General features: G+C 40.0%; 1 protein-coding gene across 1 annotated transcript in view; it reads right to left on the minus strand.

Annotated features, from left to right (window-relative positions):
* Positions 1-18,307, minus strand: part of RAD21 (RAD21 homolog (S. pombe)) — a 38,797-nt gene extending 20,490 nt beyond the window's left edge. Inside the window, exons 1-3 of the mRNA XM_006830664.1 lie at positions 18,051-18,307; positions 8,222-8,396; positions 360-489 (exon numbers count right to left, since the gene is read on the minus strand). Of these exons, the coding sequence (XP_006830727.1) occupies positions 360-489; positions 8,222-8,365 (274 nt within the window). The 5' untranslated portion in view covers positions 8,366-8,396; positions 18,051-18,307. The remainder of the gene's footprint in view (positions 1-359; positions 490-8,221; positions 8,397-18,050) is intronic.
* Positions 18,308-19,196: the final 889 nt, after the last annotated feature.

Here is a 19,196-nt window from a genome sequence, read left to right on the forward strand (position 1 = left end):
TTAACAACAATTACATTAAAAAATTCACAGAAAAATGAGTTTTCAACCTTGGGTGACTCAGTTTTATGTAAGATGCTGGGGGGAGGGGGGAAGTTGTTTTATTTTTAAATAGCCAAGAAACAAAAAAGGGGGGCGGGGGTACGCTACTTCTCCAGAGATACAACAAACGAAAATACAGTTGATTTCTTCACTTGAACCATTTCCTCTCCAAGCTTTGATCTATAATTGAGGGATTCTATGTATTAAAATTAAAACAATCAAATCAAACGTGCTATTCTAGAATATGTGCTTAGCAGTTTTCTACACTGAGCTGCTACCGACACACCAGAGTTAAAAAAAAAAAAAAAGTTCAACAATACCTGGACGGAAAGCCATCTTTATTTTAATAAATGCCTCGTTACAGTCTGCAAGGAGATATTTGGCTTTCCTGTGATAGATTCGAACTACTCCCAGTAAGAGATGTCCTGATGTTCGAAGTGCCATCTTCACCTATAAATAAATATGAGCATTAATCTAATCTATAAAGTTAATTTTATAATTGTATGTTCATCTATTTCGTGCAATTTATAGTCAGTTTTTACATCATATCCATATGCCTTTTATTTTGAAGCAAAATCACCTACATGGTTTTTCTCACTTCCTACAACTGTCAATTCCCTGAGTATGCCCTTTGAAGACAGACTAGACAGCAATCCATAAAGTAACAAACATGTGAAATAGCTATAAAGCAGATACAGAAGTATCCCACAAACAGTGTCATTAACACACTTTGGGGTACGTGGTGTGTTAATAACACTGTTTGTGGGATAACTCTGTATCTGCTTACTGGTGGCCATAACTTCCTCTTGGCTAAGTAACCCGATTTTGTTTGGAAAATGTTATATTCCCAGACTTGGAAGATCGAATTCCGTTCTGCTAATGCTTGCTCTTGAGTAACCCCGTTGATTAGTTAAGTGTAAAGGCAACCAAGAGTTTGTGAGGAAGATTTTCCCAGCCTATTTTCTCTCCAAGGCAGGTCTTCTTCATCAATGCTGGAATGCAATGTGTGATGTGAAAAGCGGTAGCTGGGAAGGAATGAGACAAGTAAGCACTCTAGCTCAGCAGAGTGATTAAAATTCCTCTGGTTGTGATCTGTCTTGGAGGAAAGGCAGTTAGAATGCTGCTTAAAAGCATGGGTGGTGAGATTTTTGTCTCTTGTACTTTGGATGCATTATTAGGAGGAACCAGACCCTGGAGAAAGTCATCCTGCATTGTAAAGTGGAAGATCAATGAATAAGAGGAAGACCCCCAACAAGATAGATTACACAGTGGCTGCAACAGTGGGCTCAAACATGATTGTGAGGAATGCTCACGACCAAGCAGTGTTTCGTTCTGCTGTGCATAGGGTCATAGGAGTTGGAACCGACTCAATAAACAACAGAAAGTCATTACACATTAATTTGGGTGAAGGGAAAGCAGATACTGAGAGGTATACAAGTTATGAACAACAAAGGTAAATACTATTACACATACAATACTGCAATAAACAAGTCACAAATAATCTAAGGGTGGACACACAGGCAAACGGGTAGGTTGAGCAGGTATAGGAAGGACCCCATCTATAAGCACATATATTCATCTGGCAGAGGGTATTTCTGTGTGCTGTAAATATATCCAGGTATGGAATCCTAGTGTGGCGTTGTGGCCTAACGAACTGGACTGCAATGTAGGTTTGAACCACAAGGTTGGTGGTTCACACTCACCAGCCATCCTCAGGAACCCTTGACAGGGTTGCTATGGGTCAGAACCGACTTGATGGCACTTAACAAATAAAGTACAGAAGCCAAGTTATGAACACTTCTTGACCATAGCCAACACCTTGAGAGCATGAGTAACTTGAGTTGAGGGCTCAGGACCTTACCTTAGAGGACAGCTAAGTGAATTGGTATAATAAAATTCAAAAAGAATGTTTTCCTACACTCTACTTTCATGAACAGCAACTGGGGTCTTAAAAGCTAAAGTGTAGCCATCCAGATAAAACATTGGTCTCTTTCCAGCTGGATTTTAAGAGTGAAGAAAACCAAAGACTCAATGAAACAAAGAGTCCAAAGGACTAGGATCACAGCCTCCACTACCCAAAGACCAGAAGAACCAGATGGTATCCAGGTACCACTACTAACCCCTCTCACTGGGATCACAGAAGGTCCTAAACAGAATTAGAGAAAAATGTAGCAGAAAACTCAAATCATCCCCAAAACAAAACAAACAATTAAAAAACCCCAAGACTTACTGGTAGAACCCTCCAGACTGTGGCCCTTAGAAACCTTTCAACCCTGGAACTGAACACCCCCACCCCAAGGAACATCTTTCAGCTAAACAACAGACAATCCTATAAAGTGGGCAATAACATTTGTGAGGCACATAGTCTCCCTAATGATTAACTATATGAGACCAAAAGGCAGCATTTGCCCCAAAGCAAAAACCAGAAGGCGGGAAGGGACAAAAAAGGATGAATGGATACAGAGAACCCAGGAAGGCAGTGAAAACAGCGCTGTTATACTGATGGATTGCAATTAATGCCAAGAAACAAAACGTACATGAACTGTCAAATGGAAAACTAGTTCACTTTGATTTCAACCAAACCACAATACAAAAATAAATAATGAAAAATATTTTATTTTTTTAAAAAATTTCCTTTGGTTGTAAAAGAAAAACTTGTTGAGGGAACAAGAGAACTAAAGTCTAATTTCCCAAATAATTTTCTAAATCATACCAAGAAATGTACCAATTTTAAGGTAGAAAAAATGGTTAAGATTTATTCAAGTTTTATTTTATAAAACTTTGTATGACAAAAATGGTTAAGATTTATTCAGTTTCAGGACTTGTTCCCTCTTTTGAGCTACTGCTTCCATAGGTATAGGTCAAGTTCATCAAATTGTATGAGAATACCTTTTTTCTTTTCCCTCTTCTTTTTACTTCTGGTTGAGCTCTGATCATCCAGTCATTGAAGCCAGGATAAGTGGGTATTATCTGCCAAGTGTGGGTGTTCTTATGCATATGCCTCTCTTCTTATCAGCTGGATGCTTCATATGTGGCTATGTCACTGACTCTGGACCCAAGAGTCCCCAGGTCTTGCCACACTGCTGGCAAACCAGGTTTTCACGCGGGTTCACAGAAGTCTATTGAACGTTGTAGCACTTAGCTCACTGCTTCACTGCTGTTTTTCCCTCACTTCCCTTATCGGTGTCGAGCGTGGTCACCAATCAGAACATATATTCCCACTGAGTCTTAGTCTTGGAAGGGGGTTTGCACTGAGGGGACCCGACCACTTGCCTTGATGTTTCCTGGGCAAGCATGTTGCTTGTTCTTGTAGTAACAGTCGGTCTGCCTATGTTGTTTTATATTTTTCCTGTAGGTCTTTCTTTCAAGAAGCATCTTCTGTTCTTCTAGCCACTCCAGGTTGGTCTGCTTGTCCTTTCAAGCGATCATTCCCACACCCTCCACACACAGAGTAGACAGGGATGGGCAACTTGGACATAGGCTACCGAAAATGGGGGTGGGGGGGGCTACAAAGGCAAGAAGTGACTGTCTTACAAGCTTTCAAGAGGGAACCTAGATCCAGAGGGCATGGAGGAAGGTAGAATCTCCAGTAAGTAGTATTCAATCTGTCTAGGCGGGGTTGACGCAATGAAATGCAGAGAGGTCTCTTATGATACAATAGTGAATAATTGTTATCAGGACTGATTGTGAGGGTTGGAAATGTAAAGGCAGACGTTTTATAGCAAGGAGGGGAGTGATTCACTTTTCAGTCTAGGAGCGGAGGTCCCTAGGACCATCAAGGGAGAAGAGCATAGAGCGGGACCCTACCCAGAGAAGCAGTGATGCCTGAAATGGAGCCAGAGATGATGACGTGGAGCGATGGAGCAGCTGGAGACTTTAGATCCAGAGAAGGAGAGCGATTGTGTGCTGAAGACCTGGGGGGTATGGGGTGGGGAAGGATTGCATGGAGGGGATTGTAACCATGGCAATGAGAGACAATATACGATAGAATGAATGCAAAACTAATGTTCTCCCATGTAAACGATCACATAATTCACAATAAAACATTAAAAAAAAAAGATTTATTCAGTTTGTTATGATTAATATATTGTTATTTATAAAATGTTATAATGACTAGTTGGCTTGTCATTTATATTTATAGCCATTTTCTCGGTTACAGCACAAATTATGTTTGCTGCTAAGTATTCTTAAATATATACCTGAAATTTTAACAAATGTGTTTATCTAATGATAAACCACTGATATGAAAAGTAGTCCATAATCAAAATATTGTTTCTCTGAAAAAAAAGAACCTACTCTTAAGGTATAATATCAGGAGATAAATTTTAAATTAAAATAGGATTGACTGCACTTTCATTTAAGAAAGGAGGTGAAAAATCTCTGTTCCTCATTATCATCGTGTCAGGAATTAGCAACTGTTTTTGGGATTAGTTTAGTTCAGAGTATAAGCAGGAAGTAGGTGGCTGAGCTAACTCCTGCTGGGAGACTAGGTAGGTATAACAAGGAGAGGTTACTCAGGTTAGTTCTGCAGAGGGCAGCATCAAATGACTGAAGAGAGGGAAGTGGAAGGAAAGAAAGGGAGAGGACAGTGGTGAGAAGAGGGAGGAGGCGCCAGGGAGAGCGTGTGGCGCTGATGCAATGGAACCATGTCTGACACTTATTATAACAAAAAAGCATTCTCCCACAAGAACTGCACATCGTCACCAGCAAACATCAGAAATCCACCTTGTGGAAATATCTTTATTTTGTCACAGCTGAAAAACACAAAACCAATGAAACAAACTTCTACTTAGGAATGTTGTTTTTTAAAATGTAAGTAATTCTTACACTGCCGTTGTAGTTTTAGTGCTGTAGTCTGTTCTGACTCAACCCTATATAGGGTTTTCCAAGGAGTAGTTGGTGGGGTTGAACTGCCAACCTTGAGGTTTGCAGTCTAGTGCTGATCTTGCAGTGCCATACCAGAAGTCCAATTCTTACATATACACGCTAATCTACTTTATTCCTGAACCATATGCCTTGTTTCGTACACACTGTCATATATTCCTAAGTAAAGGCCTCTTAAGATTAAATTGTCTCGTACTATTTTGGTAGTGTCCCTAATAGAATACAAAGTACTTGGCACATACTTAAAAAAAAAACAAAAACAAAACGGTATCCTTTGAGGTAAAGCTCGTTAGTATTTGCTCATGAAATGTTAAAGATTAGGCACATGTATCAATTTCAAATCAAAAGTTGGATTTCCTCCCCTGTCCATTAACTTCTCTCAATAAGCATACCTAGAAAAAAAAATAAAAAAACAGCCCATCGTGGTCTCATATAGTTCAATCAGCAGTGCACAGTGGTACAAGCTCTCCAGAGGGCAAATGGTTGCTATGTGTTAGAAATCTTAGCTGTATCATTGGCCCAGCAATTATATTTCTGAGCGTTGATTTACAGATGTAAGCATGTAAAGAGTAAGAAGTATGGTTAGAAATAATATGAACTAGTGGCAAGCTCGGCAATTCAAGCTCACTAGTCGCTTCTCGGAAACCCTACACAGGGTCGCTATGGGTTGGAATCGACTCGATGGCACTTAACAACAACAAAAACAAAGCAGTGCTGTGGGTTTATGCACTGGACAACAAAAACCAAAACGAAGAGACAGGTAAGAAAAAAACAGCACATCCAATACAAATTATAAATCCATTGATTATTTATTTTAAAATTCTAGGGTCCAAAGGTGTTTGGAATTCAGGTCTTTTTACATAACCAAAAAGGGAATGCAGTATATACGTTTGTTTATTTACATATTAGTATTTTTATAGTGAATTTGTGGCACTACAGGATTATGCACTAGACCACAATATTGGTTTGAGCCCCAAGGCCGGCAGTTCTAATTCACTAGCTGGCTCTTTAGAAAAGCTGTGCAGGTTTGTTTTGAGTTGGAACTTACTGGATAGCACTTAACAACAAAATTACCTTATCTTAGGCCAAGTCTACTTGAAAGTTTTTTGTGTTTTAATTCTGTGGGTTAAGAGATAATGACCCTCTTCAAAGCAACCATTAAAACAATCAGATTCCTCTGAATGCAGTTTTGTTACAAAATAATATCATGCAGTTGTGTACACATACAAAAAGAAAAATTATGTGCACATTACATGCATGTATAAAAAAAAGGCACACAAAAATATAATAAACGATTTCTCTTGGTGGGAGGATTTACAGGTCATTTTTCTTTGCAAGGTTTTTCATTTTAGCGAAGTTTTCAAATTAGTATTGTTTTGTTTTCTAAAGAAGATAGGAGAAATGTGGTACTTGTGTGCCATGGAGTTGGTTCCAACTCCTAGCGACACTGTTGAGTGGTTCCTAGGCTGTAAATCTTTATGGAAGCAGAAAGTCTCAACTCTCTCCTGAGTGAGGAGTGATAGGTAGATTTGAATTGCAGGGCAGCTCATAATCCATTACTCTAACAATGAATTTCACCAGTTGTCAATCTAAAACTAGCAAAAGTCTACACACAAATGTAAAGGTTAGAATTTGCTCTAAGCATAGATTTTCATTTCCCTTACTTCAAATACACACCTGTCTTTATACCTTTTTTGGGAACAATTCTCTGCTCTATATCCAGCTTAATTCTTCTAAGATTCCCTCACTATTCCAGCAATACACAACCATTCATCTTAAAAACAAAACAAAACATTATGCCAGCACAGTCTTGGTGTGGTGCTGCAGAATAAGAACTGGACTGATAAGCAGAAGGTCAGCGGTTCACCAAATGCTCCTGAGAAACCCTATACAGGGTCGCTATGAGTCGGAAGTGATGTGAAGGTACTAACAACTCTTAAGTAGTAATTTTCAGTAGGATGGTTCCAATGTTGAGAACACAACTGTAATCTGAAAGGTTTTAACAACAGGGCTATTTGAGTGTGTGCAGACATATATAAGTTCCAAAAAAGGAGCCTTAAAACACAAGCAATTTTACACATACCAAGTATATCAATTATATTTGAGGACCTTTCCTTTATTTTTGCATTAGTTCTCCATATATTTTTAAAAAAGACTTTATTGTGCATTGAGTGATAACTTACATGGGAAAACATTGATTTTACACTCACTGTTTCATTGCAATGATTACAATCTCCTTCATGCATCATCATTCAATAGTATTTGCTTCTATTCCCTCTGTTTTTTTTGGGGGGTGGGGATGGGACAAAACACTCAGGAATCTATAGTCATTTAACAAACCAAAGGGCACATTCTGCAAGCCTGCCTCCTGGCCAGAAATACCTGGCCGCCAGCACACAGCCTTTCTCTTTCCATGAGTCTAGAGTCCTTAGCTGTTCTATTTCTCCATATCTGGTGTTGCTGCTTCTCTTGATAGGGACCCACGTTCTGCTCGTACCCTTCTCCCTTGTCCAAACTTTTTTTTTTAATTAAAATATCTATTTTTCAATGAACTGGTAATTAGTCTGCCTGTTTTAAAGGTTCTTGCTTAGAACAAAAAAAACCCCTATTACTTTAAGTTATACCATTTGTGAAACCACAGCTTCAGAATAGTTTTAGAGATGTCAATAAAAACAAGGCAGATAAGGTAAGGACAGTCAGAGCAAATCATGTGTGTTTGTATCCCTCTTCTCAAGATAGCCCTTTCTCTATATTTTTGAGTTATTTCAAGAAATTATTTGACCCAAGAAATAGGAGGGGCCATAGAACAGCTGGGATCTGGACTGAACAGGGAAAGTGGCTGAGATTCCCATAAGATGCAGCTGGTGTGTGGAACGGAATTTGCTATCCATGACACAATCTGGCATCAGAGGCATTATCTTAGTCTCCCTGGACTCCTCTAACATTGATTTATAGTCCCTTATTTTGACTATTTTTTAAGTTCCTAAATGAAGAACATACATACACTCCTAGAAAGAGCAAAAATATTTGGATACTGACCCATGTCATACTTGTCTGCCATTAAAACAGGCAAATGAAAATATTCATGCAGTTGCAAGAATTTTTTAGGAGAAACAATATAAAAAACTGTTCATATCAAAACCTATCTAGCATAGAACAGCAAGTATGCCTGCAATTAATGCAGGTAAATTAACTGCAGGTAAAACAATGACTACCTAAAAGGTCATTTTACAGAGTCTGATTGAACATGTCAGCAGACAGTTGGCAAAGTGAATAAAAATATCAGCATCAAACATACCTTGGGTGAGATGATACTCTCCACACTGCTCTCTAAATTACACTCGAACACATGGGCTTTGGTCAGCTTCTTATCCCAGTGGGCCGCTAGCCAAATTTTGGCCAGAGGCCCTCTTTTACTGAGAACAAAATGTGCGTAGAACATTGTTGCGGTTGTCTATAAAACAGGAGGAAACCTGAGGGGGGAGAATGTTAACGTAAGTATCATGTGAGAATCAAAACAAAGACACAGACAGATATTAATCAATATAAAAAATTGCCATTTCTAGAACCCCACTGAAAATTTAGATTCTTACCTAAGAGCTCTGTACAGTAATTGCTACTATGTGGGCAACAGCAAAAGAAGTTCTGGCATGACACTGTTGTCCAAGCACTGGACCACAAGGTCGTTGGTTCAAACTCACCAGCTGCTCTTTGGAAATCCTATACAGGGTTGCTATAGAGTCAAAACCAAACAACTTATAGGCAGTTAACAACAACAAAGTAAAAGTAAGTAGATGGGTTAGCCCTATTTCATAGGTGGATAATTTAGAAAAGCTGTGGCTTAAAAAGGTGTAGCATATGCAATGTCTATATATATTTTAAATATTAAGCTCATGATAATAATTTAAAAAAATCACTGCCATCAAGTTGATTTGAAACCATAGCAACCTTGTAAGGACGGGCAGAGCCCCGCCTCTTAGGGTTTCCTGTGTCACTCACTGTATGCTAAGCACTCAATCACAAGACCAATTGGAAACACAAAGTCCCTCGGAAATACTATACAGGGTCACAGAGTCGGAAGCAATTAGAAGGCACTTAACAACAACAATCTTTATAGGAGTGACTGTCACACCTATTTTCCTGCAGAGTAGCTGGTGGGTTCAAACGACCAGATTTTCAGTTAGTAGCTAAGTGTTTAACCACTGCAGCACCACCAGGTGTCTACATGGCAATGTTGTTGTTGGCTAAATGCTGTCGAGTTGGTTCTGACTCACAGGGACCCTGTAGTAGGCTTCTGAAATGCATCTGGTACATTTGAGCCATTGACCTGATGGCCTATCCTACAGCGCCACACCAGAACTCCACGGCAATAATATATTACATTATTTAATTTCTTCTTTCAAAGATTAAAACAAATCTAGTTTCCCAACTGAAATTCTATCTTGTTAAATTTCCATGATCACAGCAAGACACAAGGCACACTTACACTAAACACATGAAAATAATTTCTAAAAAAACAAACGCATTTTCCATTTTACAATGTAGTCACAGGAAGTTGCAAAAACAGTACGGCGAAGTCCCATTCAGTTTTCCCCAAAGGTGACATCCTACATAATTTAAGTACAATATCAGACTAGAAAACGGACACTGTACAAACGTGTATGTGGTTCTATTTTATTACCTGTCTAGACTGGTGTAACTCACCACTGCAATCAAAATACAGAACTATCCCATCACCACAAGGAACTCTTTCCCTATACCTTTTATAATCACAACCACCCCTTACTTCTTTGACTATCCCTAAGCCTTAGCAACCACCAATGTTCTTCATATTTAACAGTCACTTTATAAGTGTTATATATAAATGGAGTTATACAGTAGGTGGAGTCCTGGTGTGGCGCTGTGGGTTGATGCGCCAGACTGCAAAGACATTTGAAATGCAAAGTCAGTGGTTCAAGCTCACCAGCTGCTCCTCGGAAACCCTACACAGGGTCACTATGGGTCAGAACCAACTCGATGGCACTTAACAACAACAATACAGTATGTGACTTTTGGGATGGCTTTTGGCACTCAGCATAATGCTGCTGCGATCCATACAAACTCATCTGTGCATCAATAGTTCGTTCCTTTTTATGGTTGAATCATATTCCAAGGTATGGACAAACCATAATATGATTGATTAGTCAGGCACCCATTGAAGGATATCTGGTTGTTTTATTTTGGGTTGTTATAAATACAACTGGAGTGCTGGTGAGGCACAGTAAGATAAGCACTGGACCACAAGGCCATCAGAACTGAAATGTTGGCAGTTCAAACTCACAACCCTATACAGAATTGCTGAGTCAGAACCTACTCCACTGCACGTAATAATAACCAACAAATACAGTTATTATGAGTATCACTGACAGACTTCTGGTGAATATACATTTTCATTCCTCTAGGATCAATATCCAGAAGTGGGCTGCTGCACTGTACAGGTTAAATATATGTGTAATTTTTCATGACACTGCAACTTATCAAAATCCTAGTGAAAAAGTGATTAAAATAAATTATGGACAAGTTTATTCTAAAATTTATAAAGAAAGGCAAAACCACCAATGGCTCAATTTTCCTTTGAAAACGATAAATCAGAGAATTTAGTTTACCCATATGTGCAACTGATTTTTGATACAAACAATTCAAAAGCATATGGATCATCTTTCCAACAAATGGCATTGGAGCAAATGGATACCCACAGACCAAAAAGACTCCCTACCTAAACCTCATACTTTACACCACAATAAACTATTGGTTTAAATGCAAAACTAAAAAACTTAGGGGGTAAAAAAAACTGGAGAAAATCTTCAGGACTTTAAGCTCAATTAAGAATTCTTAGACATGACACACAAAAAAGTAGGACCCATAAAAATAAAAGAAAAGAAAAAAACAAAACTTTTGTTACGCTAAATGGGCAAGCTACAGACTAGGAAGAAATCTACGAAATCTCTTATTTCACAAGAGCTTGGATCTAGAACATACAAGGAGACTTCATAAAGTTCATGGAGAAATCTCATTTTTAAAAACTCTCATTTCCCACCAACTTTTTGAAGCCCCCTATTATATAAAGCTCTTAAACTCAATGTTGCTGTTTGGTGCCATTGAGTCAGTTCCAACTCGTAGCAACCCTATGCACAACAGAATCAAACACTGCCGGTCCTGGATCATTTCCACAACTGTTTTGTTTGAGCCCATTGTTGCTGCCACCATGCCAATCAATCCATCTTATAGGGACTGATCCCTCCTGACAACACATTCTAAGTATCAGAGACCAAGTCTTGCTTTTAAGGATTCAAGTAAAACTATATATTAAAAATAATAAATCCAATTAGAAAATGGCAAAAGATATGAAAAGTAAAGTCACAAAAGAGGATACACTGATAACCAATAAGACACGAAATGATATTCAATATCATTAGCCATCCGGGAAATGCAAATTAAGCACCACAATGTGATATCACCTTTCTACTATAACCAAAAACCAAACCCTTGCCATTTAGCTGATTCCAACTCATATGGACTCTAATAAAACAGAATAAACGGAACTGCCCTATAGTTTTTCTAACTCTGTAATCTTTATGGGAAAGTCCTGGTGTGGCACTGCAGGATAATGCTCTGGACCACAGGGTCACTTTGAGCCACAAGGTCGGTAGTTCAAACCCACCAGACACTCCTTGGAAACCCTATATAGGGTTACTATGAGTCAGAACCGACTAGAGGGCACTTAATAAATCTTTATGGGAGCAGACTGGCTCCACATCTTTCTTCCCTCAACAGCATCAACTTCACCACGGCATCACCAGGGCCCCCTACACCATAGTGGCATTACCAAATGCTCTGAGGATAGAATCACTGATCTCTCATACACTGCTGGTGGAAATGTAAAATTTATATTGTTAGCTTTTATTTTGTAGATTCAGAAGCATAAGTTAAGGCTAACTTTTATATTTTCTGAGACTAAATTTTCCTCAAACAAGAACAGTTTATACTTTTAATTAAAAACGGTGCCCATTCTAACGATGCACACACACAAAAAATGTACTATGAAATTTTCTTTTTCTGAACCACATGCTTCCAAACAAAAATTCCCCCAAAAAACCCAGGTGCTGAATCAACTCTGATTTAATACAACTCCACGTTTATCAGAGTAAAAGTCAAGCCTCAGGGTAGAGTTGACCCATGAATCTTTGGTTGGCAGCCAACATTCACAGTTTGGGCCACCTAGGGAATCCTTGTTCCTAGGGGTTCACGAATTCACAGTAGGCCAATTTTCTCAAAAGAAAAGCAAAAACAAAAAAGAATCAATTGCTTAACGTGAATTATTTTCCCCAAATCAGGAATTAAGAGAAAAACTAAGGAATAACAAACTAGGACAAGAATTTACTCTAGGAAGCTGGTGGCAGTGGTAGTGTGCCATGGAGTCGGTTCTGACTCATAACGACCCTCTATAGGGCTTCCGAAACTGTATATCTTTACGGGAGCAGAAAGTCTCATCTTTCTCCAGCGTAACTGCTGCTGGTAGTTGAAAACTGCTGACTTTGAAGTTAGCAGCCCGATTTGTAACCACGACACTACCAGACTCTATAAAGTTTGTTCATATCAACTGAAGCTGTCTGTTGTTAGCTGCTCTCATATTGATTCTGATACAAGGTAACTCCACACGTTTTAACTGTAAAACTGTTCCATACTGTTTTCCAAGCTGCGACCTTTCAAGAAGCATCTTGTCTTGCCAAGCTTGTATTCTGAGGCACCAGTAAGTGGGTTTGAACTGCCAACCGTTCACCCAGTAGTCAAATACTTAGCATTATAAATAAAATGTACAGGATTTATAGATATAGATGTTCTTAGAAATCTAGTTGCCATGTCATACATGACAAACTTCAAGTTTCCTGTATGAAAACGAACAGTTGTGCTCCAAATAGATATAAAAAATATAAATAAACCTTAATACTTAGCTCCTAGAACATTGCCCATCATATGACAACTATTAATGAGTAAGTAAACATGAGATACCAAATGATCCCATAATTGGCAGATGTAAGAAATTCTGAAGATCTTAGAAATGACAGATACTGGTACTTCAAAAACAGGTGTCAGTAGTTCAAGGCCAGCACCAGCTGCCGGTCAGAGTACCATGACTAAAATATCCCAGTTATGCAGAGGCAAAAGATTCCTAAATAGATGTCTTCTTGGCATGGGGGTAGGGGAATAATTAAAGCAGGAAAGTGCTAAAATTAATCTGGGAAACAATTAGCAAGAGAAAATTACCCTAATAACTAAAGAAGACAGAAGAGCAAATACTGGTTTATATTTAAAAGCACAATCATGGTTACCTTTTAAACGAAATTGTCCTTGTTCTTAAGTGCTGTTGAGTCGGTCCTGACTCATAGCGACCCTGTACAGGGTAGTTTCCGAGAAGCAGTTGGTGAGTTTGAACCACAGATCTTGAGATTCAAACCGACCTTGTAGTCCAGTGCATTATTCTGCAGCCCCACACCAGGACTCATTAATACGCAAAAAAAAAAAAAAAAAAGGATGATTAATTAGCTCTGTAGGCTTTAGAGACTCTGAATTCTGTAAATCCTCACAAAAGATCTTAGCAGAAACCCTGCATATGGACCAGAGCACTTGAGCACTCTCCTGATTTCAGAATCAATTCTTCTAAAGCAGCAGACTCCAAATGAGTTTAAAAAAACATCTGATGGGAAATGGCAGAAAACCTGCTACTTTAGAACATATCCAGGAATTAAAAAAAAAAATTATTTAGGAGTCGTGTTGTGGTGCTATAGGATAAGCACTGGATTGCTAACTACAAGGTCAGCAGTTCAAAACCACCAGCTGCTCCTCGGAAACCCTATGTAATGAATCCAAAACGACTTGCTAGGAGTCTTTAAAAATGGTTATCAAAACAAGAATTTATTACCAAAACAGAAATTAATTTTCTCTGCACTGATGTAGTTAGGTGCCCCGTGTAACCAAATGAAATGTTGCCCACATCTGTGCCATCTTTACAACTGTTGCTACAGCAAGTTCACTGTTGAAACCATTTGTGTCAAATTTCACTGAGAGTCTTTCTCTTTTCCATGAACTCTCTAGCAATGTGTTCTTCTCCACTCCCTCCTGATAACATGTTCAAAGTAAGACAAAGTCTCTCCATTCTTGCTTCTAAGAGGCATTCTGGTAGCCCATGGTATAGTCAATAGTCTACAGCAACACCATAATTCAAAGGTATTAATTCTTTGATACTCTTCCTTATTCATTATACAGTTTTCCCATCCATATGAAGAGATTGAAAATACTTGGCTTGGGTGAGGCACACCTTAGTTTGTAAAGTGACACCTCATCATTTAGAAGGCTAGAAGTCAGAATTCAAGACATTGGCTCTAGGGAAAGGCTCTCTCTGCTCACGAGGTGGGGGTGGGGGGGTGGCACACAAGCTTTTATCTCTTTCAGCTTCTGTTCCTCTGTCTTTCCCCATTTATGCTTGCTTGTCTCTATGCTTAATCTAATTTGCTCTTTTTATATCTCAAAAGTGATGAGGTTTCAACATAGTCCACAAAGACAATGTTCTATATCTTACTTTGTTGTTGTTGTCAAGTGCCGAGTCGATTCTGACCCATAGTGACCCTGTACAGGGTTTCCAAGGAGCAACTGGTGAGTTTGAACCACAGCATCACACTAGGATTCCAGGTATATAGGGAGGACAAAACACAAGTGAGGTAGGTCCACACACCACAGAATGGTCAATCATTCACAATCAAAAAGGCAGAATTTACATACAGAGAAAATTCAGAAGGGTGGAAAAGGAGGAATGGAAACAAAAACACAGTCGGTGGGAAAAGTAATGTTACAGTGAAGGGATGCAGTCACGTGGAAAAAGTCTATGATTGGATGAATGTAAAACTGATGATCTGCTCTATAAACCTTCATTCAGTTCATAGTAAAAAGTTAAAAGAGAGAGAGATGAGGTTTAAGATACACTCTAAACTAATATGGTATCATAACATAATAAAGAAAACTACTTCTATACATAAGTATAGGGATTAGGAGTTCAACATATTTTGGGCACACAGCTGAATCCTTAACAGAGAGGCAGGAATAGTGGTTAGAGAAGTTGGTATGACCTTTTTGAAGCGCTTTCGACAACATCTTAGGAAAACTTCAAACTCATAGTCTTAATCAGAAATCTTATTTCTAATCATTCAAACTAAAGATCTACTTGGAAATGTATATTAATCCAAGAAAGTAGTAAATGTTATATGCTAATCTAACTCAGTCATATAAGGTTAATTCAGTCTCATTTTACAGATGAAGTAATAAATAAAAGAAGTAATTTTCCAAAGGTACTTAATGTTAGGTGCCGTTGGGTTAGGTTCTAAGCTCATAGCAACCCCTATGCACAACAGAACAAAACTGCCTGGTACGCTACTATCCTCACAATTGTTCCGTTGGAGCCCATTCCAAAGGGTACTAGTATTTAACAGAAGTGTCAGAAACTAGTATTTGGGAGAAGTGGCTCTTAAACTTCAGAGATCACACTTTAACTACAACACTAGTGCCTTTCCAGAATATTATATTATCAATACAGCAAAATACATCGTGAACTTTAAACAGTAACAATTAGTAACATTTCTACTAACATGGAAACTCTCCGAGGTAAGTGCAGAACAACTAGTTACTAAGAACAAAACAAAACAGAGAGTATTCTCTGTATTTTTACAAGCATTTCCATCAAATAGTTATCTTTGGAGTACACATGAATCTGGTAACACCTGTTATGTCTGAAAAGTGGGTCTTCAAGGAAAAGGAGGTCTCTATCTACTCTTTCATACTGTTTGAATTTTTTCTTTCTTTAATTTGGAGTCTACATTACCTAATCAAAGTAAAATCAACTACACTGGGAATTAAGACAGAATTCTGTTTTGCAATTAACAAGCAAGTTACCCTATTTCACCTACGTAGTTCAATTTTCCTAGTTATGAAAACCTGGATGGTTGAAATTTGGGGATTTACTGTGTATCAAACAGATAGGACTAGAGGTGTATCTCTTTGAGGGGTGAAGGTGGGATACAGGTAAGAAAGTTACTTCTAACCCTGCACACTGAACCACCTAACATTCAGACCAAGTATTTTACAATCAGTCCTAGCTTCAAATCTAGCTTTTACTTGCAACAGTGAAAAAAACGTTGTTTGACATCTGAGTCTTAGCTTTTTTAATCTATAAAATCAGTAATTTGTTAAGTGACAACGTGACTCTGTATAGGATTCCCAAAGAGCAGCTGGTGGGTTTGAACTACCTTGACCTCAGGTTAACAGTCCTATCCTACAGTGCCACAATGGGACTAATGTTCACAAAACAAGGATAGGAGATTTAAAAATACAATGCCTAACACAATGTCTGACACCTTGCTGATGAAATTAGTAAGGTCAAGAAAATCTCTGCAGAGGAAAATGGAATTGAAAGATGATGGAATTTCTCAGCAATCTTTTGACTATACCAGTAAGCGTGAATGTGCCTAACAATTTGGAGATGAATATCATTAAGGGGGAAAAAAACAATCCATTTCTCAAAAATCAGAAAATGTCCCTTTTGTAGAAAAAGTTGAGACTTCTCAGAACTTTTAAGTTCTGTTCATTAAGAATTCATTAGGAATAAGATTCTGAACTTTAATACTACAAGAGAACTCTACTCGAGTGAAAAGCTATACTGTAACTCATGTGCTGCTTTGATAAATACACAAAAATGTAAAGGTTATTGTATCAATGTAACTGACTTGTGTATAAAAAGCAGTATGCCCATTAGTTATGAAGTGCTGTCATGTCAAGGAACTACAAACTGTTAAGGGAGCTAGTAAATGGATATGGCACAGGTCTCCTTCAGCATCTTTTTAGAAATACTTACTGGTTGGTTATCTCCAGCATGAAACAAAGATATGTAACAACTCAACAGAGAGCTTCTCTAAGCCTGCGTCCAAGATCTTGCAGTCTCACACAGCGCACTGGCATTTACACTTAGAGAAAATAAGATCTTATTTTTTCTGAAACTCAGTGATCCTAAACCGTAGCAAGAGAGATGAGTGCACTCCTTAGCTTTCGCTTGCAAAAGGGAAGCCAACAGTAAGGCGTCTTTACTAAAAAGCTAAAACAAAACAAAAAAAACAGCCAACCCCGCAAGTCCGTTCTGGAGCGCTTTAGAGTCTAAAATTCGTAGCTTTCAAACGTGGAGGCTGCTCCGAGCGTCTGGCAGCACACGCCGACCGTGCCACCCCACTAACACAGCAGACCATTCGCAGGAACACAACATCCAACATTTGTCCGAAACACCCATCTCCCCAAACAGCTCTACAACACCCACTATTCTTAATCACTTCAAAAAAAAAAAAAAAAAAACAAACTAGAAAAGTTAGGGGGAAACCAATTAAGCTGATGAAGTATCCGAAGTGAAGTTCCCTCGTCGCGTCTTCCATTGATCTGGTCAATATTTCATGTTCCCAACAGAACAATGTCCGCATAAAGAGATGGACACACCGGCTGGCGGCTGTAGCCCCGACCCCTCGCCACGCTCGGCCGACTGTGGCTGCGATCCGAGCGGGCATCGCGGGCGCCGGGCACTCGGCCGCCTGCTACCGCCCGGAATCCCGCGTCTTCCCAGACAGCCATTTTCACCAACAAGTAGGCGGCCCGGTGCCCAGAGCGGGATCGTTCAAACCTCGTCTCCCTCCCAGCCCAGGTTTCCTCCGCCTCCTTGGAGATCGGTGACCAGCCGGCCGGGGACCCCGCAGAGTGACGCCTTTTATAAGTTTTGGAATGGACCAGAACCATTTGTTCCCGAACAAGCGATGCTGCGGGCCTGGCCTGTGCGGATCCCGGACACTAGCGAGTCCCCGGCAAAGGGGCCTGGGCGGGCGGCGCCGCAGCTCCAGGGCTCCAAGGGTGGCAGCACGGCCCCTGCCCCGGGGGCGCGGCGAGTGCTGCCTTCATTCTCGCCCTCCCGTCCCCGGGAGTCCAGCTCCCCGACCGCCCGCTGGACGGCGGGGCAGAGGTGGGGGGAGGGAGCCGGAGGGAAAGAAGGGGTCTGCCGATTTTCTTACCTAGCTCTCCGCCAGGAGTAGGACCGGGCTGGTTGGCCCGGGGAGGGGAAAAGGGTTAGGGGAGGGGGCGGGGAGAGGGGGGAGCCCTTGTGTGGTGTAGCTTCGGAGCAGCTCCCGCCGCCGCCACAGCCGCCGCCTCCTTTCCGATTCACTCAAACAAACAAGATGGCTGCCGTTACGCCGCGGCTCTTCCTGCCGCCCAAACCCTCGGTTCAAATCGGCAGGATGTTTACGGTCAAAATGGTACCTGTGCGCCTGCGCAGCCAGTCTAAGCCCTAGAACGCGCGACGCAGGCGCAGTGATCACTTCCTTTTCTTTGGACCCCGCCCTCTGCTTGTGGGTCCTGAAACTGAGCAAGCGCAAAGGTGATTAACTTGCTGGTGGGTCTTCAAGCCTTGCAAAGAGCGGACAAGTTGAGCACGCGCGGTCTTTGGCCATGAAGTGACTAGTGGAGTTAACTTTATTCTTGTACTTCTTTTAAGGGAGAGAATTTTTACTGTACAGCTTTGTGTACACCTGAGACAAAAATTAATTTTAATGGTTCTTTAACAACGAAGCTAATAAAAACTTTAACTTCGTAGATGGTAGAGATTTATTCATTCGGTCAAGTCAGTATCTATAGAAGGTCTTCTCTGTGCCACAGAATTTAGTGCTGAATACAAACAAAAATAATACCTGCCCTTATGAAGCTTGCAGATGGTAAAGAAGCATCTTCACAGTTTTACAAGTACTGTACTTACTTGTGCCAGGTAGAGGGGGAGGTCAAAGGAAGGAAAATGAGGTGGGACAAAATTGAGGAGAAGAGAAAGTGAAGGAAGTAGCCCATCTTAACTTCGGAGCTGGATCGCTAGAAAAAAGTTTCATTGAAATGTATTTTTGCAAAAGTCCTGTGACAGAGCAAAATGGGGTATTGTTGTCAGTTACTGTCTAGTCTGTTCCAACTTAAAGTGGCCCCATGTGTACAGGGTAGAATTGCATTCCATAGGGTTTTCAAGTGCCCCTTCAAAAGCATATCACCAGTCCTATCTTCCACAGCATCGCTGGGTGTGTTGGAACTATCAACATTTGGCATTTAACCATTTGCCTCACGCAGAGACTAAGATGGAGATGTTGTTGTGTGCTGTGGAGTTGTTTCCATCTCATAGT

This window comes from Chrysochloris asiatica, unplaced genomic scaffold, assembly GCF_000296735.1.
Source record: "Chrysochloris asiatica unplaced genomic scaffold, ChrAsi1.0 scaffold00001, whole genome shotgun sequence".
Lineage (NCBI taxonomy): Eukaryota > Metazoa > Chordata > Mammalia > Afrosoricida > Chrysochloridae > Chrysochloris > Chrysochloris asiatica.